The sequence below is a fragment of the Sminthopsis crassicaudata genome, chromosome 5 (genome assembly GCF_048593235.1).
Source record: "Sminthopsis crassicaudata isolate SCR6 chromosome 5, ASM4859323v1, whole genome shotgun sequence".
NCBI classification, from domain to species: Eukaryota; Metazoa; Chordata; class Mammalia; order Dasyuromorphia; family Dasyuridae; genus Sminthopsis; species Sminthopsis crassicaudata.
In genome coordinates this window covers 306,297,700-306,324,345 of record NC_133621.1, presented here as the reverse complement: position 1 = coordinate 306,324,345, position 26,646 = coordinate 306,297,700, and the positions used below count along the sequence as shown (strand labels likewise).

The 26,646-nt window shown below is 48.3% G+C and overlaps 1 protein-coding gene across 5 annotated transcripts in view; it reads right to left on the bottom strand.

Moving 5' to 3' along the window:
* Positions 1-914: 914 nt before the first annotated feature.
* BRD1 (bromodomain containing 1) overlaps positions 915-26,646 on the bottom strand; it is a 58,096-nt gene continuing 32,364 nt past the window's right edge. Inside the window, exons 7-13 of one of the 5 annotated variants that reach the window (XM_074272063.1) lie at positions 26,086-26,346; positions 19,579-20,070; positions 9,114-9,249; positions 8,611-8,732; positions 3,762-3,871; positions 3,148-3,302; positions 915-2,791 (exon numbers count right to left, since the gene is read on the bottom strand). In XM_074272063.1, coding sequence (XP_074128164.1) covers positions 2,608-2,791; positions 3,148-3,302; positions 3,762-3,871; positions 8,611-8,732; positions 9,114-9,249; positions 19,579-20,070; positions 26,086-26,346 — 1,460 coding nt within the window. In that variant the 3' untranslated portion in view covers positions 915-2,607. Of the gene's footprint in view, positions 2,792-3,147; positions 3,303-3,761; positions 3,872-4,402; positions 8,180-8,610; positions 8,733-9,113; positions 9,250-15,114; positions 15,328-15,575; positions 16,286-19,578; positions 20,071-26,085; positions 26,347-26,646 lie in introns of those variants that run through there. The other 4 variants (XM_074272064.1, XM_074272065.1, XM_074272066.1 and 1 more) reach the window with 4 other exon arrangements.

The following is a 26,646-nucleotide window of genomic DNA, read 5'->3' as shown; positions in this document are numbered from 1 at the left end:
CAGACTTGGGGAACATGGAACCGGGGGGAAAGCTGCCTCGGATGTGGGCCGGCTGACAGCAGCCAAGGACGGGGATCCCTGGGAGACCGGAGAACACACAGGCCGGGGATGCTATCCCATGGGCCTGGAAGGTAGCAGCCGCTCTGGCTGGAGAGGGCAGCAAAGACCCCTCCAATGGTTCCACTGGATTGGGAGGGCAAGTAGGGCCTGTGTTCTGCCTTTCTATGTATTTCCTGCGGCAAACAATAGGAGCTTAATAAGTGCTCGTCGACTTAGAGCTCTACATTTTATAAAAAGCAACCTGCATTGAGAGGGAGACAAGAAAAGGGCTGCTCAGCCAGAGCCTCAGGGCCTTCCCCTGGCAGGCCGCTTTCCTCTACAAAGACCAGAGTTGGGCAAAACTCTGAGGTCTTTGAGACACAAGAGCTTTAGAGGCTGGGCTGGGCTGCCTTGGAGGAAGGAGCCCGCCTTTGCAGGCCCACTGGATGAGGCTCTTGCTTTCTGCCAGTGGGCTCCGTGTCTGCCCTCCGTCCCCTGCTTTGTAACCACGTCCCACCAGCATAGCTCAGACACTGGTACTCGGCACACAGTAGGTGCTTGCCCCCTTCCCCGGTCACCACCAAGCCCAATTCACTAAAATGCGGCTTTCATTCTCCTGCTTCTTCTGCGGCTCCCCAAGGCCTTTGGGGCACAATGGCACCCAGTCAGCCTGGCTCTAAACCCAGCAGGCCCACTGTGGGCCATGGCCATCGCCTCGGCTCAGGGGTTCCCTCCTGGCAGGGTGTCTGGGAGGGGGCCATCCGGCCACTCGGGAGGGGTCCCGCCGGCAGCCTCCCCCACCCTCTGCTTTTCCAACATGGCCCTGGGAGAAGAGGAGCTGACCCCACACAGCAGCTGTCAAAGGGAAGACAAGGAGCAGTAAAGAATTTTTTTATTTTCAAAGCTTCTAAGGGGGTATTACAAACAATGGAGAATTTAAAAAAGAAACATCAAAGCTATTTTTTTTAAAGTAACTGAATGACCCTTTAAAATAAAAATCTGAGATTAAACAATGACAAATGCTAACCGATTAAATCTTTTGAAGATGAAAAATACGAGCTTTGCCTCATGTGCTAAGCCAGCATTGGCAGCCGGGCACCCACGGTCTTTGCAGGGATCGGTGGAGCGAGGTGGCGGACGTGGCAGCCCATGCGCGGCACGGGCGCGGAGGAATAGCCTCCGCGGAAAAGCTCGGCGGTGACCGCCAACTCCGATCCACGACGGAGCCGTCCTCCGCCTGCAGACGCGACGTCGTCCTTCCCACTGCTGCCGACTCAGCATTTCCGTGAACGTAAGAATAAAGTGGCGACAACGATCCAAATCCTGACTTTATTTTTTAATATAAAAAATGCAGTTCTGGAAACCCCCCCCTCCTCTTGCCCTAACATAATGCTTTACCTCTTAAAAATAAAAATAAAGTCCTAATTCTATATACATCACATGTACCATACAAAAAGGTATCCAAAGTTTCTATTGCTACCAAAGGGTTCTAAAGTAAAACGCGTTACAGAAATCCCCTCGTTGTAAACAAAAGATTACAAGGTACAAAACCCAATTACACACAAGCCACCGGGTCCGTTTCGACAACAATTGTGATACAAGTTTCTCCCATAGCAAGTTGAACGCTCATGTGCCTGTATAAAAATGCATATCAATAGACTTTTCCAAATTTATTTTTCATTATAAAGCAAATTAATACTTTCTACAATAAATAAATCACAGGGAGGCACACCTAGGAAAAAAAATGAAGTCACTGGGAGATGGATGGGAGGAGGAGATTCTGAAGGGAGCTAGATGAGAAAAAGATCGGGGGAAAGAAAAACCGGGCTCAGAGCCCCAGCAAAGCAAAGCGAGGAAAACAACAAGGGGCTCCTGAGCCATTCTGGGCAGCAATGGAGTGTTTTTGGTGATTTGCAAGTGATGTACATAGCATACATTTACTCTCCACCTCTTTCCACAGAGGACCCTTCAAAATAAGGTCATTTTCTTAAAATACATTTTTGTCATTGGAAATTTACATCAGTCTTATTAAATAAGTGGTACTCTGTGCAAAGAGGATGATTTACAAAAATTATTAAAACATTCAAAAGTCTTTAAAAAAAAGCCACAGACCCAGGAAAGGAAGAGGAGCAGCACCGTATTGGAGGCCAGAGGGCCAGGGCCGAGGCGCCGGGAGGCCGGCGGGCCGCCCGCCCAGCGGTGCTCAGCTGCCCAGCTTCAGGTAGAAAACATGGAGTAAAACCACCCCCACCCCCCCAGCTGGGGACAAAGAAAGAAGGAAGGAACTCCTACTAAAAACCAGAATAAGTTAAGTTCTGAACAATATACACCTATGTACAGCGGGGCGGGGACACTATGGACAAAGACACTCGGAGCAGGGTTGTGTGGGCTCCTTCCGGCAGCAACGCAGTGATACAATCATTAATCAACGGGGCGATGGCGAGCAGAGCAGGCGCTCGGCCACCGCATCCATCAATGATTACGGAGCTAGATCTTCAGGACATTCCTTTGGAAGAGAGAGTCCGAGCCCCCCGGAGGCCTGCTCGGGGTCGCGGCCGTGCCGGGCGCCTAGTCGATGTCGCTGAAGTCGCTGACCGGGTCGCCGTGCACGCGGCTCAGGTGGTTGGTGGCGCGTTCAAAGGCGATCCGCACGGCTTTGCGGATGCTGGAGTTCCGGCCTTCCATCATTTTCAGCTTGTCTATTGTCTCGTCGACTCCAAGAGGGACCATTTTGGACTTGGGAAGCCACTGCCTTTAGAAAACAAGGAGGAGAGGACAGTCTGTGGGGGCTGCACCGTGGGGGGCTGCGCCAAGGGCGCACTGGGAGAGGAGTGGCCCCATCCCAGGGATCCTTGGCTTCTGCTTTCCCGTGACCCACAAAAATCAACCGTTCCCATAACTTCTGACTGAGGAGCTCAACTTCTCCCCTCTCCCAAACATACTTCTTTTAAGAACCGCCACCTAAAAAGCACTTCACTGTCCCCAGGGGTACCACCTTTCTCTCCAGACCCGTGCCCAAGGGTCCCACAGAGCTCCTCCCCCAGGAGGTCCCAAGGGCCCCGCCCAGGCGCAGCCAGCCCCCGCACCCTACACGAAGGGCAGACTCACCAACTCCTTTTATTGTCAAAAAACAACACTAAGAAGAGCTTCTCGTCGGCCTTGGTCTGCATCTGCTCTCCGACCTTGAGCACATCCAGGGGTGGGGCCGGGATGGTGACACCATTGTGATGGCCAGCCACCCGGGGCATCTGGGGGTCAATTATCTGGAGAGAGAACAACAGGTCAGAAGATAAAGCCCACCCCCCTGACAGCGGAGTCTGTACCCCCAGTGCATGGGGGAGTGGCTCTGGGACCAGCAGGAGCGGATTTGGTGGGATGGGCCCCAAGGGCAGAACCAGAGGCACCAGAAGTCCTTGAAAAAGAGCAAGAAAGGTGGCAGGACACACCAAGGCCTGCAACGGAGTGGGGCTCCTGGGGTGTGCCCCTGCCGCCGAGACCACTGGGGACTCTGTGGATGGGAAAGTTGCACCAAGGCAGGGACTGCTCCTTTTTCTCTCCCTTTCCAATGCTGACACACAGTAGGTGCTAAATAAATGGGCATTTGTTCTAAACATTAAGCCCCACAATCAAATTTTTCTTTTTGTGAGATTATGGAAAGGACTGACCATCTCAGGCCTTTGCTGTGAGCCCCCAGGGCCAGGCCTCTCTAGGCCCCCACTTACCAGGGCAGGGTAGGAAGGATAGCCACTGCATTTGGCCCACACCACTTTCAGAGGCTCCAGGACAGAGGTTGCTGCGTCAGAAGAAATCCACATGCTGTTCTGGCCAACTTCTAAGGGGGGAAACGGAGAGCCTGAGGTGAGTACCAGCCCCCGACAACCATGCCCCCAAAAGTGCCTGTGTCCAGCCGTCCTTCGTGGGGGAGAGGGGAGGGGGGGTTGGGCAGCAATACGTGAGGCGCTCTGTGAAGATGTGCCAGGAGCCACGGGACAGAGCCCAGGGCTCTCAACGCCCCCAAGGCACCTCAGTGAGGGCTGACCAGGCAGTGATGGAGACCCAAGGCAAGAACAGACAAGAACCCCTTCTCTGATGTAGTAGCATTCAATTATTGGGAAAACCAATGCCAGAGCCCAAATGGGGGCCCAACAGAGGAGCCCCAGGGCCGTACTGGTTCGGCGAGCTCCTCCCGTGGGCACACTGTGGGCCACTGAATACCACACACCAGATCCAGCATCCCCTCACACCAGCTGGCCCCTGCACCGCTGACCACACTCCCAGTGACACCCCCCACGGCGAGGTGCACCCAGCTCCCAAAGAAGGGATCCCCCTCATCCCCACTACCACCTTGGCTTCACACCTCCTCAGATTTCTTTCAGGACGGAAACCAGCCATTCTGAAATGTCTATGAGACAGGGACCAGGGACAGCCCTTCGGGATCTTCGCAGGCTCCCAAAGAAGATGGCGGCCATTCCATCCCAGAGCTGTGGGCCTCTGCCGGGACCCCTGAGGCAGGGTGAGCACCTTGAAGGCAGTTTGATGGAATGAAAGCCAAAGGCACCAAATCAAGGGTGTCACCTCATCCCACCCCTAACTTTTGGAGCGGCACCATGCCTTGATCTAGGAGGGGACTCCAGCCATCCACAGGGGATGCAGACAAAGCCATGGAAGTGGCAACCACAAAGTACCCGCTGGGCCCTAGGTCTGGGCTGAGCCATCAAGGACCGGAGAAGCCCAGCCAGAGGCACAAGCAAGCCAGCAGCAGGACAGAATGAAAGGGGCAAGACTGCATCAAGACAAAGGAAGGCTACTGGTGGAAGAGGTGTTTCAAAATCCCATACAGAAGGGGCAGCTAGGTGGCACAGTCGATAGAGCACCAGCCCTGAATTCAGGAGGACCCGAGTTCGAATCTGATCTCAGACACTTAACACTTCCTAGCTGTGTGACCCTGGGCAAGTCACTTAACCCCAGCCTCAATTTAAAAAAAAAAAAAAAATCCTATACAGAGGCTGGACAAGGAGCATCTTTTGCCCACTTCCTCTTTCTGCCAGGAGGAGTGGGACCAAGCCTCAGGAGGATCACGGAAGCCTTTTCCAAGGGGCCATGCCACCATGCCAGGCCCTTGGGGCCAAAGGGCTGATCCTGGGCACTCTGAGCCCGTTTAGTATCTTCAGCAAGCTTTGGGGTCAAAAGACCCTATAGAAGGCTTTTTGTGACTTTCCCTTTTAGGGAATCTTGAATAATGTGATGCGGGATCAGATGAAAACCAGAAGGAAGAAAGAACCAAAAGGAAGAAAGCCTCTGAACAACACAATGCTCCGCGAATACCCAGCCACCAGCGCAGGGGCCTTCCCTAAGGGCATGCTGTGTCCCCTCCATGTGAGAACCCACTCGTCCCTGGCACTGCCCTGCTGTCCCTTCAGCGGCCCCATTCAGAAGTGAGGGCACTCATGTCTAGGAGGGGGGCACAGTCCTAGTGACAGCCACCTCCTCCACCTATGCTAGACAGAGTCCAGCCCAAGCCACCAGCGGCATCTCCACCAGCACCACTTGTTGTGTGACCCATTCCCAGGAGGAAAATGCCCATTCCTGGCTGCCGGCAGGGGCCATTTCTAGCCAAGCTCTCCAGGGCGAATACCCGGTCCTGGTTGGCAGTTGCCCCCTGTCCCTTCTAGTCTCCATCAGCATCATTTCTAAGTGTAGTAGAAGATGGCATGAGGGCCTAGGGTAGCCACTGTGGTGACCAAAATGAAAATTGTTGGGCACAAAAATTGATGCACACTTCTTCCTTAAATGCCATCTGGATGACATTCCTCTCAGCATGTGGGGGGCAGGGGGACCGCGATGCTCCCCACAATGGTCTCTGGCTTGTGAGATTTTCTAAACAAGATAACCTTCAAAACCTTTGCCTGTCATCTCCCTTGGCAACTAAATCCATAGCATTCTGACAGAAGTTCAAAAGCTTTCATCTTTTTTTACTTAATTATTTATTTATTATTTATTTAGTTAAGTATTTAAATAAAATTATCGTCATCTGAGTCTATGTCTTTTTCTCCACCACTTTTCATTAAGTCAGGCTGCTCAATTGCCTGTCTTTTTTCACCTTTCCTTTCAATCTTTGCTCTCAGAAATCTGAGAAGTCTCGGACAACAGAACCGACTCCCGCATCCATAAAGTGCTTTTCTGCCTGTTGAATTTTTGATATAAATGCTTCCATGCAGAACACGTAGGACCTAGCTATCAATCAGCTTTTCTTGATGATGAAATATTCAAGATGCAGCGGCATTAGGCTTCCAAATTTTCCTTGGCCGCTTCCTTCTTCCTGATCCACGGTGATCGATATGTTTCTCACCGTCTGCACTTTCTCAGCCTGAGGATCAAAGTCTCTGCTAACTGACTTTGAAGAACGTCACCAACATCTCCGTGAACTTTCCTTAGGGCTGACTAATGCCCAAGCTGACTTTTCAGGACAGGTTGGGTGTGGATTTTTTTCGCCATCATGAGCAGTTGCAACAGATGACCAAAACAACTTATTACCTTTGGAAGGTGAACATCAGCTATCCTGCCTGCTTCCACTAAACTGTAACTTAGAACAAGACTTTCCAAACAGGTGGGACCCTGTTGCTCTCAGAACAGTCCCTAAAAACCGCAGGCTCTCCCCTAAATTCTTCGCCGCCACTTGGCCAATAGCCCCAGGATGCACGGGGTGTGTGGCGAAGACCAGTGCCTCTGGTAGGAGGGCTTGCTCGCTTCTGGTGTCCCAACTCTCCCTGAGGCTCCAAGAGCCCGTCCTGGCAGACAGGGTGAGGAGAAGGTCTGCTGCCTCTCAGGCCCCGCTTTTGTCCCGCTGTTGGACTTTAATGACTCTGGGAAAGGGAAACCAGCCACAATGCAAGATGGTGAACTGTGACCAAGAGCAGCCAGCACTGAATGGGCACCTACTCTGTGCCCGACACTGGGCTAAGTGCTAGAGAAAGGCAAAACACAAGGAGCTAAAGGGGGAGATGGAGGTCGTCTCAGAGGAAAGGCAATGGCGGCGAGAGGAATCAGAAAGGCTTCTTGGAGATCAGCAGGTAGAAGGCAGCCATGGAAAAGCTCGGGAGAATGGCAAGGAGACCCCATTGGAGCATCACAGAACACGTGCAGGAGGCTCAAATGAAGGGCAGAAGAGCTCTAAAAGGCTTCTGTTTGAACCCCGAGATAAAAGGGAGCCACAAGATTTTATTCGGTAGGAGTATGACAAGATCAGGCTGCATGTGGAGGATGGACTGAGAGACAGCCAGCAGGCTACAAGTGTCCAGGGAGAGGGACCTAGATGCCAGCAAAACCGTGCGCCGGGGCATCGGACGGCAGTGGCTTTGACACTAGTGGGATTTGCAGAGAAAAACGAGTCCAAATTGGACACGCTGATTTTAGAATGATAAGAAAGAGTCAGCTTGCAACATCAAATAAAAGTTGAAGAGAGCCACTGCTAGAGAAGACAGCGCCAAACAGGACTGGCACCATAGCTGTCAGGGTGGGGCTTTATTATGCAGCTGCGGACTCCCAGTGAGAGCTCCTCAGGGCTCCTGGACAATTGTGCCCCAGGGTCTGAGAGCCCCACAGCATGGCAACCTCCACGGATGCTGATGCCAAGGGGGGTGCTCCTTCTCTTTCTCCCAACCCTCGGTCCTGCACCTTCCTTGCTGCGGTCCTCGGATAGTTTTATTATCAGGAATTGGCCACACATAAACATCTCCCCCAAAAGACCCGTGCCATAGGAAGCCATGGGTCACCACTACTAACAGCCCGAGTTGGAGTGTTTGGGGAGGGGGTCCCCCAATTTAATATGGCTGGTCTGTCCCTGCCGAGATCTCTGCCCCCTTTCTGTCAGTTCTTCAATGATTCTTTAATGCGCCCGCCTCTCAGGCAGTAAATCAGGTGGTTGGTCCCTGTGTGGGCAGGCAGGGAACACATCTGACCGAGAACCTGGTGCCAAGAGAGATCTAACTGTGCTCCTGGATCTGCTCACGGCTCCCTGGTCCTCCAGTCTTGAGACCTATCAGGCGTCTGTCTCTGAACTACAGCCCAGAGTTTATGAATCAATGGTCAGGGGCAAAAACTGAGTCTCCGGGAGCAGGCTGGGCGATTTCAGAATCGTCGGCTGGACAAGGACAAGAAGGAAGCGCGTGACAAAGCAGTAATTTTTAAATCTCACAAAAACTGGACTGTGCCTCTGACCCAAAGACCCCCAAAAAGGCCCCTGACAAAAAGGACCACCACACACCACAAAGATTTCCAGCAAAGCTCTCTGTAACACCCAAGGATTGGAAGCAAAGATGGTGCCCATCAAAGGGACGAGAGCCAAGGAGGTGGGGAACAGACCATGACCGTGAGGGGGAGCGCGGGGCAGGATGAAGTCAAGGCGGCACACCGGAAGCAAGCAGGACCAAGCCCTATGCCGCCATCCAGCTGGTTCTGCTCAATTATGACTATCGCTGATTGGCTGCAAGGACTCTTGTCTAAGTAGAAAAGCCAGGAATGATCCCCAGAGCTTGTGGAAGGGGAGGGGGTAGGGGGAGCCTCCTTACTGACCCGCTGCGATCCTCGCGGCTTTTGCATAGTTCCCGTTTTCAATGCAAGAGATGAGCTCGCTCCGATCTTCCAGCGTGTGTCTTCGGATCAGAGCCGGCTTGCCCTTGCCACACTTTGGTAAGCTGTAAGGGCACAAACAACAGGTCATCGATAGAGATGGTCAGAACCAAGGAGGTGAGCGAGGAGCTCACCCATGTGCTCCCTCACGCTCAGGAGGACCACGTGATTCCAGACTGGACAGGGGACCTGGGGGCACAGGGGAAGGGTCCGGGCACTTTTGCGGGGCTGCTCCCTCAGACACCCCTAACAGAGAGTTGACAAGATGTCCAAAAAGTCTGGGCCTTCTACTCGGCCTCATGACAAAGCCCATCACCCAATATATGAAGTGACGGTCAGCAGAGGAGGAAGCTCTCATGAAGTCTGAAGGGGCTGCACCTCCCACTCTCCACGGCCCCAGGAGCTACATCCCCCACCCCGTTCCCCGTTCTGGCTGCCCCGCTCACCTGGAGTTACACAGCAGGCTGTTACTTGAGGAGATGCTGGACTCGGACGCACAGCGGCGCCGGGGCTCCACTCTCCGTCCAGGGCCGTCGTCTGGCTCTGGCTCCTTGGCTTCGCCTCCAAAGCCATTGGACAGACCTGGAAGACAAAGACAGAGAGCGCCGCGCACAGCTGAGCATGGGCAGCAGTGGGACCAAGCGTCAGGAAGCCCCCGACTGTGCCAGGGACCCCCGGGCTAGACTGTCAAGCTGAGCTCCCTTTCCAGGACCCAAAGGCCAAGTGACGGTAAAGAAAACACCAGTGTTCCTAAAAGGGCCAGGGAGGCTGTCTGGCTGTGGCAGCAACTCTGGACTCCCAAGTTCCTAACAAGAGAAAGGGGCTAGGATCTACCCCTGCTTCTGGAAGCCAGAGAGAACGTGTGAGAACCCCCAAGCACAGCCTCCCCTCCCCTTCCCCCAAGCCCTGCTCAGACCCTCTGTCTTTGTCTCAGAAATGGCTCATCTCTGGCCACCACTCACCCGTCCCCCAACCGTCACCTGTCTACAGTCCGAAAGAGGTGTAGATTGTGGTCAGCAGTGGGCAGTGGAAGGAGGGTCAAAGATAAGTCATAGCCCCTCCCCATCCCCCGGCCATAAGAACAGTCCCAGAGCTCAAGGACTGTGGGTCTGCTCACCCCGTGGAGTCAGTCAGGAAGGGGTCTTCTCACATAGCCTTGGCGGGGCCTGATCCCAAACTCAAGTGAGTCTCACAGCCGTCACGGACAAACCAGCCTGAGTGAACTCTGCCCCGCTGCCACAGCGGCTGCTCTGCCCTCACACCCCCCGGGCCACCAATGACCGATGGTATAAGAGCCGCCGATTTCTTCCTTTGCTTCTTTTCTTCCCTATCTCCAAGGCAGCAGCAAGCCAGGTCCCAGAAGTGGCATCTACAGGAACGCTAACGGTGGCTGGGATGGGCCACGGCTGAGAGGTCAGACCCCAGTCCACCGGACTGTGCCACCTGTCACTTCTCCATCTTCCTGCTCTGTCCCCCAGGTCAGAGCCCTGGGCCCTAAGGCCACAGAGGGCAGCCCCAACTCCCTTCACTTCCCAGCAGCCCTTGCTGAGGAGGGCTCAGTGATGACAGCCTATGGAGAGGAAGATCCAGCCGGGCTCCAACCCAAACAGGGAATGCCTTCTTTCAGAGGGATTATTTCTCCAGAAATGTCTGTGTAAAGGTTAAAATTTGAAAAACCCTTTAACCAAGTGGATTGACTGCAAATGGGCAAGAGGGATGTTAATAAGGATGCTGACCCTGACTAGCATTGACTGTAAAGCATTCTATTACTTCATTTGATCCTCACAGCACCTCAGGGAGGAAGGAAATCTCACTCTTCCCATTTCACAGTTCAGGAAACTAAGGCAGGCAGAGGGACAGAGACCAGCAGGGGGTCACCCAGCCAGTAAGCATCTTACGCTTACATCCATCCCCTTGGCTAAGCCACCTCAGAATCACAGAATGGGAGTAGGATCTCCTGGGAAGTTGACCCAGGATCCTGCCCACCACAAGAAAAGGCACAGGTCCTAAACCGACAACGCGGACCACGGAGAGCACAGCTCCCTGCTGTCACCAAGAGGTGAGTAACTGCACGAGCTGCCCCCCCAAAATCACGAAAAGCTTCAGGGATCAGGGATAAATGACCCAATGGCGGGGTCATCCTTCAGGTTCAGACACTACTTCCAATGCCACAGGGAAAACCGTAAGCCTCTGAGCCTTTTCTGCCTCAAAAAAAAGCCAAACTGGCAGCATGTGATCTCTTTTACATGTATACTTTATAACTCGTAGTAAGTTATAAAAAGAAAGGCCTAAATGTTGGGGTTCCAGGGAACTTCTTATTTTGCAAATGTTTTATCGTTTCCACCTGATTCTCAAAAAGACTTTTCCCAGCTCTAAATAAAACAAAAGGAACTCAAAACACGACAAAGACACAAGGTTGCTCTATACTCAAATATACAACTAAGTACGTTTATGCCATCAGCAAAACCAAAGCAGCAACAAGAGGTTCAGAAATAGAGAAAACAAAAGTTTTCCCGATTATTCTGCCCGAAGAAAAACCATTGCTCCGCCTGGCAGAAAAGTGGGGCCCACAGGTGCTGAGCACTGATGCTCCTCCATCATTCTGGCTTAACCGCTCTTCACCGTTGAAGAAGGGGACTTGTGAACAAACGATCCTGTTCTTAGGGGAAAGGACAAACGGTTAACACTAAAGCGTGGCTTGCTTGTTTTAATATGCTTCTGAAAAAGGACTCCCCGAACAGAAAAGGAGCCCAGTGGAGAACCAGCAGGCTTCTCCAGGCCGCTCTGCACTTCTCCCATGTTCCCCGAGCCTTTCCTGAATTCTGGCTCCCCAAACGCACCCAACAGGAAAAAGCCACAGTCAGCCCAAGGCCCTTTTCTTCCTCCCTCCTGCAGGTGCCCAGAGTGTCAAGGACTACATCCCCCTTGTTCCATGTGAACCGTGGCTGAAGGAGACAAAGGTCAGAGTGGAGAGCTGGCCTCCAAGTTTGATGTCCTTCCTTCCCCACCCATGCAGATGCATCCACACAAGTCTCTAATGACTGGACCAAGGATTGAGCCCCAAAGCGGTGGATCCCACCTGATGCCTCTTCCAAACCAGCAGCAGAGCAGGGCCTGTCTGCCCTGGGGACGCCCCTCCTGGAAGCCCCTAAAAAACAAGGATCTGGCCTGGACCGCTTTCGATCATGGGGGCCTTCCACTGTTCCTGAGCTCGGTTCCTTCCTGAACTCAGTTCTCCAGCCTCTCCCGCTCCACAGCCCGATCCCAAGCACTGTCCAGTGACTCGTGGGGTGCTCTCCCAGAGCCTCTGAGGGCACCTGGCCCAGTCCAGGGCAGAGGTAGGGGACCCAAGACTTCCAAGAGAGCCCAGTCTGCTTCTGGACGGTGAGCTCACGTGTAGGGGTAATGGGCGTGGACTCAAGAGGACAAGCTCTGTCCTCCAGGACCTGCCAGGGAAACAACAAAGTGAGTCCTAGAGGTGATGTCCAGGCCCCCAAGTACCCCGCATGTGGGAGGTCCCTTCTGACCGCCCTGCTTCCCCCTCCTGCCTTCATGCCCATCAGTTGCGCAGCAGCTCCTACAACTACCACCAGGTTGCGCACACTGTCCAGCTTGTTGTCCTTGTTTCTGAAGTGAGGAGTCCTCAGCTAAAAGTAATGGCCTGCGCTGACCACACCAGGAGACAGCTGGCTGGGGGGGCGACCCAGGATGGCACAGCCTCTGGCAGCCACCACCCATAAGGGCCTGCCCGCTGAGCACCTGCCAGCACTGCTGTGATTCCTTCTCAACTGCAAGAAGCACACTTCCTCCTGGCCAGCTCCAAGCCTTCTACGGGTACCTCCTTCCCAAGCAGTCCTCGGGATCCTCACCAGGATCCTCCCCGAAGCCTGGCTGCTGGCTGCCCGAGGACTCTGGGGAGCAGGGGGGAGGGGGATTTTGCTGAGTTGCCAACAACTACCATCGAGAAACCGGGAATTAATGAGGAGACCAGAAGCTGCCTTGGGGGGCAGGCTACAGAATCTCCAACCAAGGCCAAGGTCCTGTGCATTCTTTTTCAATGGTTCTTCTCAAATGAAATGGAGGAGCCAGCAACGTGGCAACATGGGGGCAACTCGTCAAATGAAGAAAAACCAACAAAGCTCTGCCAGGAAAGCCAAAAGGAAAATGTGAGCATCAGAGGAGCCCGCCACCTTGGGCACCAGGTAAACCACAGCTTCATCCTATGCTCCAAAGGCCCATTATTCAAGCAACCCATTATGAAGTCATGAACAATATTCATGGGGAAAAAAGGAAATTCAACAAATGTCACCCCAAATTACCTCCTCTAGAAATGAATCTATGGCTAAAATATCCCCATTCTTTTTCCTAAGGCTGGGGTTAAGTGACTTGCCCAGGGTCACACAGCCGGGAAGTGTTAAGTGTCTGAGACCAGATTTGAACTCGGGTCCTCATGAATTCAAGGCTGGTGCTCTATCCACTGCACCACCTAGCTGACCCAAAATATCCCCATTCTTACAGTGTAAAGCTTCATCCGCAAGAAAAAGATCCAACATCCAATCTCTGTGGATTGCTCTGAATCTTATGGAATACAGAGCATAACTAGGCCACTAGGCCAGTGTGGAAGAGCTTATCCTTCCCACCAGGCCCTCAATGGCCCCCTTCACTTCTCTCTGGCTCCTAACCTGGCCTTCCCCAGCAGCCAGCAGAGGGAGCTCCAGAGGGGTGGCCGATGCTTCTATCCCCAGCATTCATCACCCCGTTTTGCCTTAGCCTACTCTCTGGCCCCTTCTATAGCGTCCAAGCAAAGAGCAGAAAGCAGAAGCTGATTCCCGTCACGCTGGAGAGCGCATTTCAAGGCGGGGCTCGTCTCCCAGCGGCACTTTGCCACCAGCACTGCAACAGCATTTGTTCTAACCAGATGACTGGGGCCACTGGGGCTTCGGCCACAAGAAATCGCTCTTAAAGCTAACTCCCTCCTCCCCTGCCTCTAGCTGAAAGCAGAAGTTATCAAGTTCTCACATTTTAGCACTGTATCTACTGGGCCCTTCATACACCTGGCTCTGAAACAGACACCAGTCACGGAAGGAAATCAGCAGAACCAACAGGTATAAAGACTCATGGCAAGTTTGTGTTTGGGGGCTTTTTTGGCTCTGCTTGTTTTTTTTTTTTTAGGAGAAAAGGAAAAAAATCAGAGCCAAACATGACAGAAGCTGAGCAGGAATGGAAGGAAGGGCTGAACAAAACTTCGCTTACTTGTTATTTGTTAACCATTCAATTCCATTTCACTGAAATCTTTTTGTTTGAGGTCTTGACTTTTTTTTTTAAACTGATGGCCAGTTTTATAATGGGAAGGAAAAATATCCAGAATCACTAAAAATGAAAACCAATGGAATCAATAAAACACTTAAGTATATAATAGTTGTTGTCTTTAACAACAGCAAATTCACTGAACAACTAGTTAGTCACTGGCTCGACTCTGTGGGAGCTTCTAGTAGAGGCTTCCCTTTGGGGACCATAGTGCTTTGCTTCATCACATCAATATCCTTGAAAGAGGGAAGGTTCCCAGCACTATGGAGTTTCCAGTCTGGCAGCAGCTACAGGATTCCTTAGGAGGCAAGCTGGGTAACACATACCAGTGTGAGCTGGGATCTAAGAGGGCTTCTGTGGGCCTTCTGGGATTTATACAGCAAATCTCCAGGGTCTAAATTCTAAAAGCTTCATAAAATCCAAGAAAGGTTAGACCACCCCACGTCCCATAATCAGTGTTATCTTGTCAAGAGAAAAGTGCCGAAAGATTCAAGTTAGCTGGAATTAAAAGCATAAGTGAAGGAAACTAGTCCCTGGTCCTAGAGAAAGATTCTTCCCATTTAAGATAATTTCTTAAAAGGTTTATAATCTCAAGTTTCAATCAACTACTGTTACGGCTAATCTAGAAAGAATTTGATGCTGTGAACAAATGCATTATGAATTTTCTTTCAAGAGTATAATGAAAAGAAATGGAGGGTGGGGAGAACCCAAAGAGCCAGAAAAATGGGTCACCCTAGATCTGCTCCAGCAGTTTGCAAGTAGCGGCTCCAAAAGCCAGATGGAGAAGACATCCACTAATGATGCTGTGCCTCGGGTACTACAATGCATTCAAAAGTGCAGGAAGACTGTGGGTCTTGTCCAGTACTCACTCTCCTGAAACACTCTCTTTAATGCTTTTGTGACTCTGAATGCACAGCGATGATGTCTGCTACCAATCATATTCTTTTTAAACAGAGCAGGATTAAGTCAACTATTAATTAAACAATGCCCTTATAAACAAACGAGATGCTAAGAGCTCTGGGAACTGGAGATGGAAGAGGAGAAAAAAAGGGATCAATGTCACAGAGAACCGCAACATGTATGACTTTTAACTTACAGAGATGGGGGAATGGACTGAATGAAGAGCTTAGGTTCATAAATGTCAAAGACTTTCCTCCAACATGTTCATGTTTTTGATTTGTTTTAAGGATGGCCGGCGTCTCCACCGTGATCCAGCATAATTACTTGAAATGCAATGGTCTTTCTGCGTTCCAAAATGATCAGTTAATAGAATTCCAATCCAAGTTGAAGATAACAGAAAATAATTAGGATCCAAAGAGATAAATACCCCGGCATATTAGTAAATATGAGAACCTGGAAAACAGTGAAAAAGCCATTTAGTCTGACTGAAAGGAAACAAATACATCCACTGCAGTCCAAAGACACTGAGACACATCTATAAATCTTTCACATAGCTAGAACCAGCTAACAAGAGTTTCACAAGAGGAAGCATCAAAATGGAAGCTTAGTTGCTGGCTTGGGTGTTCATTTTTGATAAAGAAATAATTATTTATGGAAAAAAAAACAAAGAAAAGAAAAAGTTATGAAGATAACAATACAACCTTCTTCAAATGTGCCATCCATCAAGACTAGAGTATTCATATTTTTTTCTAAATTGCTTCCAATGAAGGATAAAAGAATGATGCTCACTCCGGCTGAAGGCATGTCACTACTTTCTTCCACAGAAAAGCATATGGCTCTCCAAAGAGGTGACTTTCCAAATACACCCCAAACCCCAACAAAGTTGCATGATTGAGTAAGTCTGAGTGAGCTTGAACAGGATTTGAATCCATGACCTTGGAAGGCACTGTCGAAAACTGGAAAGCATCCCTATGGCTCAGAGTGCCCTGATGAATCTTTGACAAGGATCACCAAGGCTCAGAATACTTCCAAGTCCTCAGAGAAAGAAGGCAAAATGGAGCAAGAAATCCCAGGGCTTGTGGAAGACAACCAAAGGTTCAGATGAAGACACATATGATTGACAGGAACTGACAAGTTCTCAAACTTTGCCCCCAGGTACTTTGGTCTGGATCAACAGCTCAAGAGAAGCAGAGAAACTTGGGATGAGCCCGGTGTAGTAAGAGTGTTCATTAAACAGACAGACACATCAAATGCCAGGTTCCCTGGAGTTCCTGAATGATGGAATTTTGATTTAGTGGAAATGTTACTAAAGGCTCTTGGCAAAGTGTTGGGTCATGAAAACTTCGTGTTAAGCATCTTTTTCAGAAGTGCTTAGGAATTCATCATGCTTCCACTGAAATCTACTGGCATTCTGGAATAAGAAAGCAGAAAGCTCCATTTCAGTCAGAATTAAATGTGTAAAAAAATATCTTCTTGGGGCTGGTCCCACGGAAAAGTTAATCAAAATCAAGCCCAATTCCTCCTACCACAACACATCAGGGTCACCACTAGGAAGCTATACACAGTCGAGGATTAAGCATCAAAAGAGAAATGGAGAAAAGGACAGCTGAAGATTATTTTCTGAAAAGTACGTGTCAAGGGAGTCCCAAGAACAAGGTATTCTAATTGCAAAAGAAACGATTAGTAAGTTGTTTCAACAATGTATGACCCATTTGAGATATGAACAAATAAGTACCTCAAAGGAAAAATTCTACTCCACTCGAGATCATTTATTAATAATTCTTTACTGGAACAGTGCTTATTAGCTACAGCAAGTTTCAATGTAGCCAAAAGATATTTAATACACACATACATGCATGCGCACACGCACACACACAAACCGTGACATGATGAAGAAAGTGCTAAAGAGAATAAGCATTCAAATTATAAATAAGTAAACATTTCTGTTAGAAAAACAGGGAATGGACTGAACAGTCTTAATTTTAACAGTGGCTGCCATTTCTTCCCTCTCCAGTGAAAAGACAGCATGATCATCTGCAGACAATAAGGTACAAGATTTCAGATATGGAAATGTGATCAATTTGGGTGAGCTACTCCTGAAACATCAAGATTCCTACCTACATCCCTCCCTTAAACAAAATAAGCTAATCCTGGGCACCCCAAACACTCCCATTTTCCCAATTGAATTTCACAAGGTCGTTTTCTGGAACTAGGATGTACCATATTAAGCTCAACAAAATATGGAAAAATATTGCCAAACTCATTCAGAATGGGTCTTTCACTGACAATGATGCTTATTATAAGAGCGAAAAATAGTGAAGATAAACTTAAATGCAAATAGCAAACAATTTTAAAACCCAGCATTTTTTTTCATTGAGGAAACTTTCATTTCAAAACTTGACTTTCACTGAGGAAAATCAATCTGTAGTCCCCTATTAGAAACTAATAAACTTTTAAATACATGTTCCACTTGCTGACACAAAATATTTTAAAGACACATAAAAGAATTAGAATGCAAGCTAATTCCTCAAAAAGAAAAGGTCTCTGAATAGTTCATTAATTACAGAAAATGGAAAATTTCTTCTGGATATGTACAATTTCAACAACTATCTTGTATTTGGGGGGCAGCTAGGTGGCACAGTGGACAGAGCACCAGCCCTGAATTCAGGAGGACCCAAGTTCAAATGTGATCTCAGACACTTAACACTTCCTAGCTGTGTGACCCTGGGCAAGTCACTTAACCCCAGCCTCGGGGGGGAAGGGGGAAAAAAAAAAAAAAAAAAAAAACTATCTTCTATTTGTATACATTCAACCCCAAATAGTTTTCAAAATTAATCTACATAAAGCGTTTTCTATAATTTTATCTCATATGTGAAATTCACTGAAAATTAGATCTCTAACTAAATTAAGTTATATGACAACAATAGGATTTAAAACTTAGCAGGATGATTTGGGGTTTTCTCAAGAAAACACACCAAAAAATGCTAAGATGAATGACTGAGCATGGAAGGGAGCTCAGAATGCCTCAGAATTGTCTCACTTTTAGAGAAACTCAGATCCAGGGAGGCTGCTCGCCCTGCTGACAGAGCTAGGGGTCTGTGACAAGTACCAGCCCAAGCCAGGGACTCTTCCCTTAAAGATCCCGGTGTCACAAATGAGGCAGACTGACCAAGCCGGCCCAAACACTGGTGTCTCACCTGATAAATCTATCTTCCTCTTTGCAGTCTTTCTGGGAGCTCTGATCCTGTCCTGACACCAAGAAGGAATCATCAAAACCTCCAATGTGGGGGAAGCTAAGTTCCGGCAGGCTTGACAAGAGCCTGGCATGATGGCCTACCTGCTACTTCCCAAAGAAGAAGAAATAAAAGAGATGTCCCTGTTGTAAATACCAATAATTTGACCGGCTGTAACTACACAACTGAGGCAAATTAGCCCCAGGTTTGGCCATAGGAGTAGCAGGGCTCGGTGACAATCTTCCATGATAAATCTGCTCCACCCTGGGCTTCTGGAGGCCAAGCCAGCAGAGTGATCTCTGACAAGCCCACGACACACAGATCAAGGCGATCTGCTAACTATGGACCGAGGGCACAGACCATGGCTCGCCACCTATAGGGGCCATCGACCAGGGGGACCTCGTTAAGACAAAGTCATCAGTCCTGTCCGTTCTGCCAAACCACAGGGCAGCGGCAAGAAAAAGGAGAGAGGCTCAGACTAGGAGCTGAGCCCATCGAGGTGCTCCGCCCACTCCAGGCACACGGACATAAATGCTTCAGGAACAGGGGAAGAACAACCCCACGCCAGACTGAGAGCCTTCCCACCTTTCCCAGTTCAACCCTTCCAGGCTGTGAGAGAGAAGCAGCACCCACACACCCCGAACAAGGATTTCTGTAAAGGAAAATGTCCAAGAAAAGGAGGCTACAAAACCCTATGGGAGCCGGCTCCAGGGCTGACGGGTTCTCCTCTCCTTACCCATCCTGCTGTAAAGGCTATTCACTCAGCCCTGACAGCCCCTCACATGGCCGGCCCCCACCTGGCCATGACCGTGCAGGGCAGTCGCCAAGCATCGAGCTGCAGCAGCCCCTCCGGATGGCCTCAGAGGGGGTTGTGAGCTACAAGCCTATGGACATGTGTCATTCATTTTTTCACCACCCTCTATGAGCAACAGAACAGACACTCCAACTCGGTGTGTGCAGAAGAAAACCCAAAGGGGGCAGCAACCACATTGTTCTCAGACCATTCTGAGCTCGTGTCGGGGGCTAAGCACCAGAGGAGGGAGCTCTCCGGCTTCTGGGCAACATAACCGTGCCTCTCCCTCCTAGAGACCAAGGCAACGTGGGATGAAGAGACACAACAGGGCAACAGTGAGGGGGCCGGGGCAGGGTTAGAGGGATGGGGAACCTTATTGGGAACCCACCTTGGCACTCACTTTCGTAGTCAGACTCCAAGGGACAACTGGGAGGACGCAGAGCACAAGCCTGACCAGATGGACACTGCAGATCACAGGAACCAACTGGCTGACTTTTTTTTTTTTTTTAAAGAATCAAAATTGTACTGTTTGTCTTTCCAGCAGCCACACGAGCGCACACACACAAGCACACGCACATACACAGAGGCACCCATGGGTACAGCACCCCGGTTCAGAGAAAGACCTGGCACGCACAGGCCCCAACACGACAGCCAGCAGCACCCCCCAGTGCCATTTACCTGTGTCTAGGCGCTTTCCCGGGGACTCCTCATCCGCTTCGGAATCTCCGCAGGCACTCCGGGACCTTTTCCTTGGCTGCAGAAGTGTCTCCAACCTTGGAAGGACTACAGACAAAAAGGTTTTGGTCCCTAGCTGTGGAGAAGTTGGCTGGGTCTCAGTGGTCTTGGCAGGCTTGGGGGGGCTTACACTTTTCGATTTGCAGAAGAGAACAGAGGTACGTCTGTTTACATCGGTGGATGACTCAGCTACTGCAGAGACTGTCGAATCATTGAGATTACTGTCAGGTTTATGTTCTGGAGTGTGTCCATTTACCATTTCTTTCTGAATGGACGTGCTATATAATTCATTATCAAATTTTACTCTTTTGAATAGTTTACTCTGCTCTGGATTGAGTTCTACTGGTTTGAGGGTTGGTGGTTCTGAATTAGTCTCCGAGTTTGAAGGAAGAGGTAATGCATCTGATGGTTCAAGTTTAGGGGGAGATTTATCTCCTGAAAAAATTATAAATAAAGGGTGATTTTTGAAAACTGATCATTAAAAAATGTATTATAAAACTTATTATAAATGTGAAGTCCACCAAAATACTAAGTTCAGTTAAGGAAACAACGCATAATATTTTATATACATAAATGTCTTTTAGTCACAAGCTCTCCTAGTTAGTCAAGTCTGAATTTATCTTGATTAGAGCCTGCATGGCAGAGCTAAGCTGAGGGCCAGTTGCTAAAGATTCCGCCTGCCTGCCATGTTAGTTCAACAGCCGACTCGAGCTGCTAAGGCTCAGGCTTCTGTGTTTGGAAAATTACTTTTGGTCAAAAAATGAGGAGAGATCATTTCACACACGCCACTCCGAAAAATGTACCTTTGGATTCGCCAACAAGCCTCATCTGATCACTCTAGCTTACCTGAAGGGGAATCCTTCACAAAATTTAAGGCAACTTATTGAAGTTGGTCTTTCAAGTCTCCTCATACCCTGACACAGAAAGCTTGACAAACAAAAAGGGGGCTTAGTTTAATTCACTTGATCTAGGCAAACAGCCCGAATCTCTCTAGAACTAACTCCGAGATAAGAACTTTCCCGGGGCTGTCTCTTCAAGGAAAGCCTATTTAATCACAGAACAAATGTTGGGAGGCCGTCACCATTTAGAAGGAGCTCCTCCCCAAGCCAGCAAGACCCTCTACCAGGTCCCTGACGGAGGAACATCCACGCACGGTGGGAGTGAACAGAGCTTCCAGGGCCAGGAGGGACCATGGCTATTTACAAGACCCTGGAAAACTTGCATTACAGAAATCACTGTACTCCCCCATTCACTTAAAACATGCCAAAATTATTTGGGGGATTTAGAACATACTAAAAAAAGGTAGCCTGGAATGTTTTCAAGAACTAAAAACGGTGGCCTTTTTCTAAGTCTTCCATTACCCAGCATGCTCAGTCTTGGGTAACAGAAGGGGCTTTTTCTGTGGGGAAGCAGTCTTGATGGGCAGAACAAGAATTAAATCCACGGAGCCAAGGCAAAACAGGCCAAAGACTCTGGCCTTCTAAGAGTAGAGGGGGATTTGGTTACTTTTTAATCACTAGAAGGTGTCGTCATTTAGCTCTTTTCCTGAACATTAAAACTTTACAAATCTGGAGTCAGAGGCGGAATGAGATGAGGTTCAAACACAAAGTGTTGTCACTTCCTATGCTATGGTGACAAGAATAGTTATTATAACTGCCCTCATTGTGTAATCTTAAAGATTTTCTCATCTCCTCCTCCCCCCCAGAGTTCTAATTTGGGAAACAAACTTCACCAATTCTTATCACCTAATTTTTCTAAATCATTGGGTTTTAACTTAAAAGACCAACTATCCAACTTCTCAAGATGCTATTTATGTTGGGATTTATTTGGGAAGGGAGAATTTGGATCATTATTTTATTTAAAAAGGACAAGGTTTTATCTAAAACTGTGGAAAAGGCAGCACAGGGAATAAGCCGTCTTTATATGGTGATCACATCACACAATTATTATCTCACTTGAGATAGGTGTTACTATTCCCATTTTACAGACGAGGAAACTGAGACAATCAGATGTTACCTGACTTGTCCAGAATCACCCAACGACTAAGGGCTGGAAATAGGATTTGAACTCCTGGTCTCCCAGCCTCCGTGCACTATACTACCTCAATGCCTCACGCTCGGAGATTGTCTGAGGTCGTGCTTCTGAATTTTAAAGATCCATTCTAAAGACATCTTGTTGAGACATGTTAAAAATTTATCTAACTTTTCATGAGCTAGTTAAAACCAATTTGCTTCCAATGCTAACCTTGAAAAAGAAAAGTGTTTTCAGAGCAAACACTCTAAAAGCAAAGCAGAGAGAGCTGCCTCTGACTCACAAAAAAAAGGCCAGATGCCATTAAAGGAGCTAGTTAGAGAGGGCAACATTCTAAGACTTCATTTTTATTCCTGCCTCTTTGGAGAGAATGGAGACATTTTCTACCATCCTGATGAAAAATCAGGGCTGTGTGTGTTGTTATAATGTCCCTGGGGAAAGAGGTATTAGTGCATCAATTGTCTTTATTTACAGTTATGTTAGTTATTCCACTTTATTTTCAGACACTTGTTCTTCCCTTCCCCCACCCACTGAGAAGGCAAAAGAAATAAACCCCATTGGAATAAAGTTCAGACACAAAAAACCATTTCCCACATTAGCCAGCTTAGGGGTTGGACAAATCAAAACAGCAGGCTGGGGTGATACTGATGTCCAGAAGGTGAAGACACCAGTGTGAGCTAAGGTGAAGAAGTTCAGTGACATTCTAGCTGATAAAATCTTCCCCAAAATGCCAATCTGGTACGATTCCAATTCTTTCTATATCTTAGGCCACAAAAATCCTGGGAATCATCAAAATAGATGATTTCTTAAAACTGCCAAGGGACATGACAAACCAGTCCATAGACCTGCTTCCCAAAACTTGAAAGCCTGTTAATTTTCCAAAATTCATTGCCAATTAAATATCTAAGTAAAGCAGCTTACAAAAAGGCAATTCCCCTGCCCTGGCTTCTTTTTCTTGCAGGCGAGCATAGGGTGAGGTCAGTCAAGGCAGCCTGCCTGAGGCTGGAGTCCCAGGCCCCCAGGCCCTGTCCATGGTCCCTAAAGCACAAGCTCTTCCACAGGAAGGGCTCCCAGCTCTTTAAGGCTGCTCTAATCACGCCATCCCTGAGAGTTCCCCATTCTAGAGCACTGAAATGAAACAAAACATCCCTCCCTGAACCATACTTGCGGAGAAAAAGTTCAGCACAAATGTGGCCAGGAACCTGGAGACCCCAGGGCCAGCTGAGCCTTTCACTTTCCCCCTAGAATGTGGCCACTGTTATTTTGCTCTTATGTGAATCCTTTGTCATTCTACACTTTATTTTATGTATTAAGATTCTAAGCAAAAAAAAAAAAAAAAAAAAAAAAAAAATCTAAGCAGGGGTCCAGGGCTGCCCCATGTGACCAGAGATTCAGAATCCCTGAGGGTGAAGGGAAAGACATAAAGGACAGAAAAAGAAAGAGAACAAGCACCTATTAAACACCTACTATATGCTGAGCTAAGTGCTTTACAACTGTCACTCATCTGATCATCTCAACAACTCTAATTCTCCCCATTTTATAATTGAGGAAACTGAGGCAGAAAGGACTTGCCCAACTTCCATATTTAAAGATTCTGAGGCCTGATTTGAACTTGGCTCTTAGGACACTAGGCCCAACTCTACCCAGCCCAGCAGCTTCAAGGAGAGGCACTAATCCACAAGCCTCGGAAGGGCTACAGGGAAAGGCTGGGAAAATGATGCCCCTTCAGGGACAGATCACTGATTGCCCTGGGCAGCCTAAAGTTCCCTGCCAGCGCCAGGATTCTGACCGCTCTCTCCGACAAAACACTGACTTCTTCCTCTCTAAGCTGTCCCTTTCAGAAAACTGTAAAAGTGAGCTCCAAAAGCCGAGGCCCACCTCTTCACTCAATTCCCAAAGTTTTCTCCAAGAAAGCATCATCCTACCAAGAGCCACTCAGCTCCTTCCCTATGCACTAGGAGGGAAGAATCTGTACATCTCCAGCAATCCCCAACATGAGACAAGAGGCCGCCCACATCCTATGGCACCAAACCAAAGTGGGAGGGCCCAGCACTCGTCACCCTGCCGAGCCCCCCAGGTGGGCCTAGGCAAGCCCAGGCAGAGGTGCACTGGAAAAGAGGACTCACAGACACCCCCAGGGACAAACACAGGGCCCAGTACATGACAGATGCCTACTAAGGATTGGCTGTTGTGTGGGAGGTGATCAGAGATGGAAAAAATACTTTGTAAAGGGAGAATCTGTTTTCTCAGACTATCAATGATAAACTGAAGAAACTCCAGACTCCATTTTTCAACAAACAAGTCACAAAGGAGCTACACACTGAGAAAGGACTGAAGGCTCCTCCAAGGAGACTAATGCCACCCTGACAACAGTACGGGAACCCTGTGCGAGGTTTTGGAGGGGATCAGAGCACCTGTTACCTATTAACCCTCTCCTTAGCACCCTTTTCCTCTTCCTCATAAAAACTCCCGAGAGAGGCAGAGAAAGGTTCCCCAGGCTTGCTGACCCCCCCTCCCCTGAGATTGTGTGGCGTGGGCCTCCAAGGACCCAGATTTCCCCTTGCTGCAGAAGTCAAGGTCAGGAGGGATCCTATGTCTGGGTGTTCATTTGTATGGCTGTGCTTTTCTTTTCTTGCTCGTCCTTTCTGGGTCTGGGTTTTCTGGTTACCTCAATGAGGGAAGGAGAGGGGAGGGGGAAAGAGTATGAGCCTGGGGAAAAAAAGTAAAAACGAATTCTTAAAATCTCTTTGTTGTAAGGTCAGAATCTCTGGGGAGGGAGACACCTATGGGGGTCAGGAGAGACCCCTCATGAAAATCGAGTTCTAAACAAAAAGACCCATAAGAACAAAAGGACTTTAGGCTTGTAAGCTGAGAAACGCCACCTTTTACATCAGCTTACTTCCCATCCCCAGATGTTCTTTTATACAGAAAAGACGATTAGTCAAGGGCTGCCCTTCCAATCGGAAAAACAAAGGCATAGGACAAACTCAACAAAAGCTCAGTGAGAGGAGCCCAAGACAAGCAGCCCAGCTGCATCTTCTCAGGAAGGCAAAGGCAATCAGGAGCCATGAAAGGAGAAAGGTCAGGCCCCGGGCCCCACAACGCCACGTTCAAGGACTCTCAGAATGACCTGGAGCTGGGCTCAGCCAGAAGCCCTCTCAGCTTTCTGGCAGCGACCCTCGAACCATCCTCTGTCAAGGTTTTCTTCAGGGAATAAATCTACCTACCCCATGGAAATGCTAATGCCTGGTCTGTTCCAGAACAAGGAACTGGAGAGCCAGGGAATGAGCATAAAACAATGGGGCATGTGCTCTCTTAAGAAACACAACTGGAAATGTCTGGTTTGGGTCCCTTTCACTGGAATTCTATAATTCTTTCTTTGAATAACTTTTCCCCTTCACACTCACGTGTGCACATGTATATTGTGTATATGAACGTATACTTAAGATACAGGCATATATGCTCGCACACATGCTGTGTCTGTTTACAAATGCAGGCATATGTAGCTAGCCATCGATGTACAGTGTCCCTCTGTGAAAGTTCTGATATATGCTATACACACATGTATGTATGTGTGCATTTCTTACATTTGTGTGCCTCTGTACAGATGTATGTACAGATCCATAGCTACGCAGCTGCCAGTGTCCATGTGCCTGGGATCAGCAACTCAAAGCAAACTGATCTGCTGTTGCTCTGGCTCACGCGCCTTGGGGACAAGCAGTTGGGTGACACTACTTAGTTTAACATCCCCAGCTAAAGCTCTACATGGGAAGTGGACCCTGCGATAACTAGTTTTACCAAAGGCAACACCACAGTCCCCCAACTGAAGCTCCAAAAGAATAGGACCTACGTAATCTTGCTTTGCTGTCTACACTTTTCTTCCATCTCTAGTCTAAGATGAAAAATTAAAAAAAAAAAAAAAAAAAAAACACAAGCCATTCAGACACACTGACATGAAAAACGGGAAAGGGGAAAAAAGGAAAAGTGAAGGGGAGATCAGAGAAAGCCAGGCCTGAATGGGGCAAGGAAGAAAAAGCATCTTCTCAGCATCAGTCCTCTGCTTCTACCTCATGTGTTCATGTAAGAGTCTAGCCCAGGTTTTTGTGTTTCTTTTGCTCACCTGTTAAGACTAAAAAAAAAAATTTTTTTTAAATCCATGGTTCGTATGTATATTTTGTGGACACAATTTTTAAAAGAGACCAAATACAGTATATGTACAAATTTAATCAAGAAAAGCAAAGATGTCTTGCAAGGTGAGCCCTTTGATCAGAATTCTAGTTGTGAGAGACAATTGTCTGCCAAAACATCTCAGTAATTAATCATCAAGATAGGGGGCCCCCCATTCTAGTCTCATCCACACAGTGGAACAAGCCCCTCAACCAGCCAACAGAAAACCCAGACCACAGGTGCCCTCCTTACCTTCCTCATCTGCTTCCTGTTCTAATGGCGCCCCTTCCTCTTCAAAGCTCCCAATACCTGACTCCAGTGGAGGGGGTTGGCTGTTTGGCTGACTTAGCTTGTTTCGAATAACAGCAATTTCTTTTTTTAATAACTTTGCTCGTTTACTTCTCGACCCACTGGATTTCATTGAGCACGTCAGATCCAGTTTGTCCAGTAATTCTTTTAGCTGTTCTTCCAAGGACATATGCGCTCGGTTAGCTGGATTTAGTAACCGATCCACTAAAGTCACCAAAAACAAAAAAAAAGAAAAAGAAAAAGAGTTGAAGGTATTTTATTAACAATTTGTTTGCTGAACTATTATAAATCTACATATTATTTGCTTAACCATGTGTGTGTGTGTATATATATATATATATATATACATACATATATGTAGATTGATAGATATCTATAAATAAAATAAGCACAAGAAATAACTGCCCCAAAATGTTTTCCTAAACCTGTTTTCATAACCAAGTAATTCTAATACTCAACAATAAATAGTTTTAGTCTCCTAATTTGCTAATCTGATGAACAAAT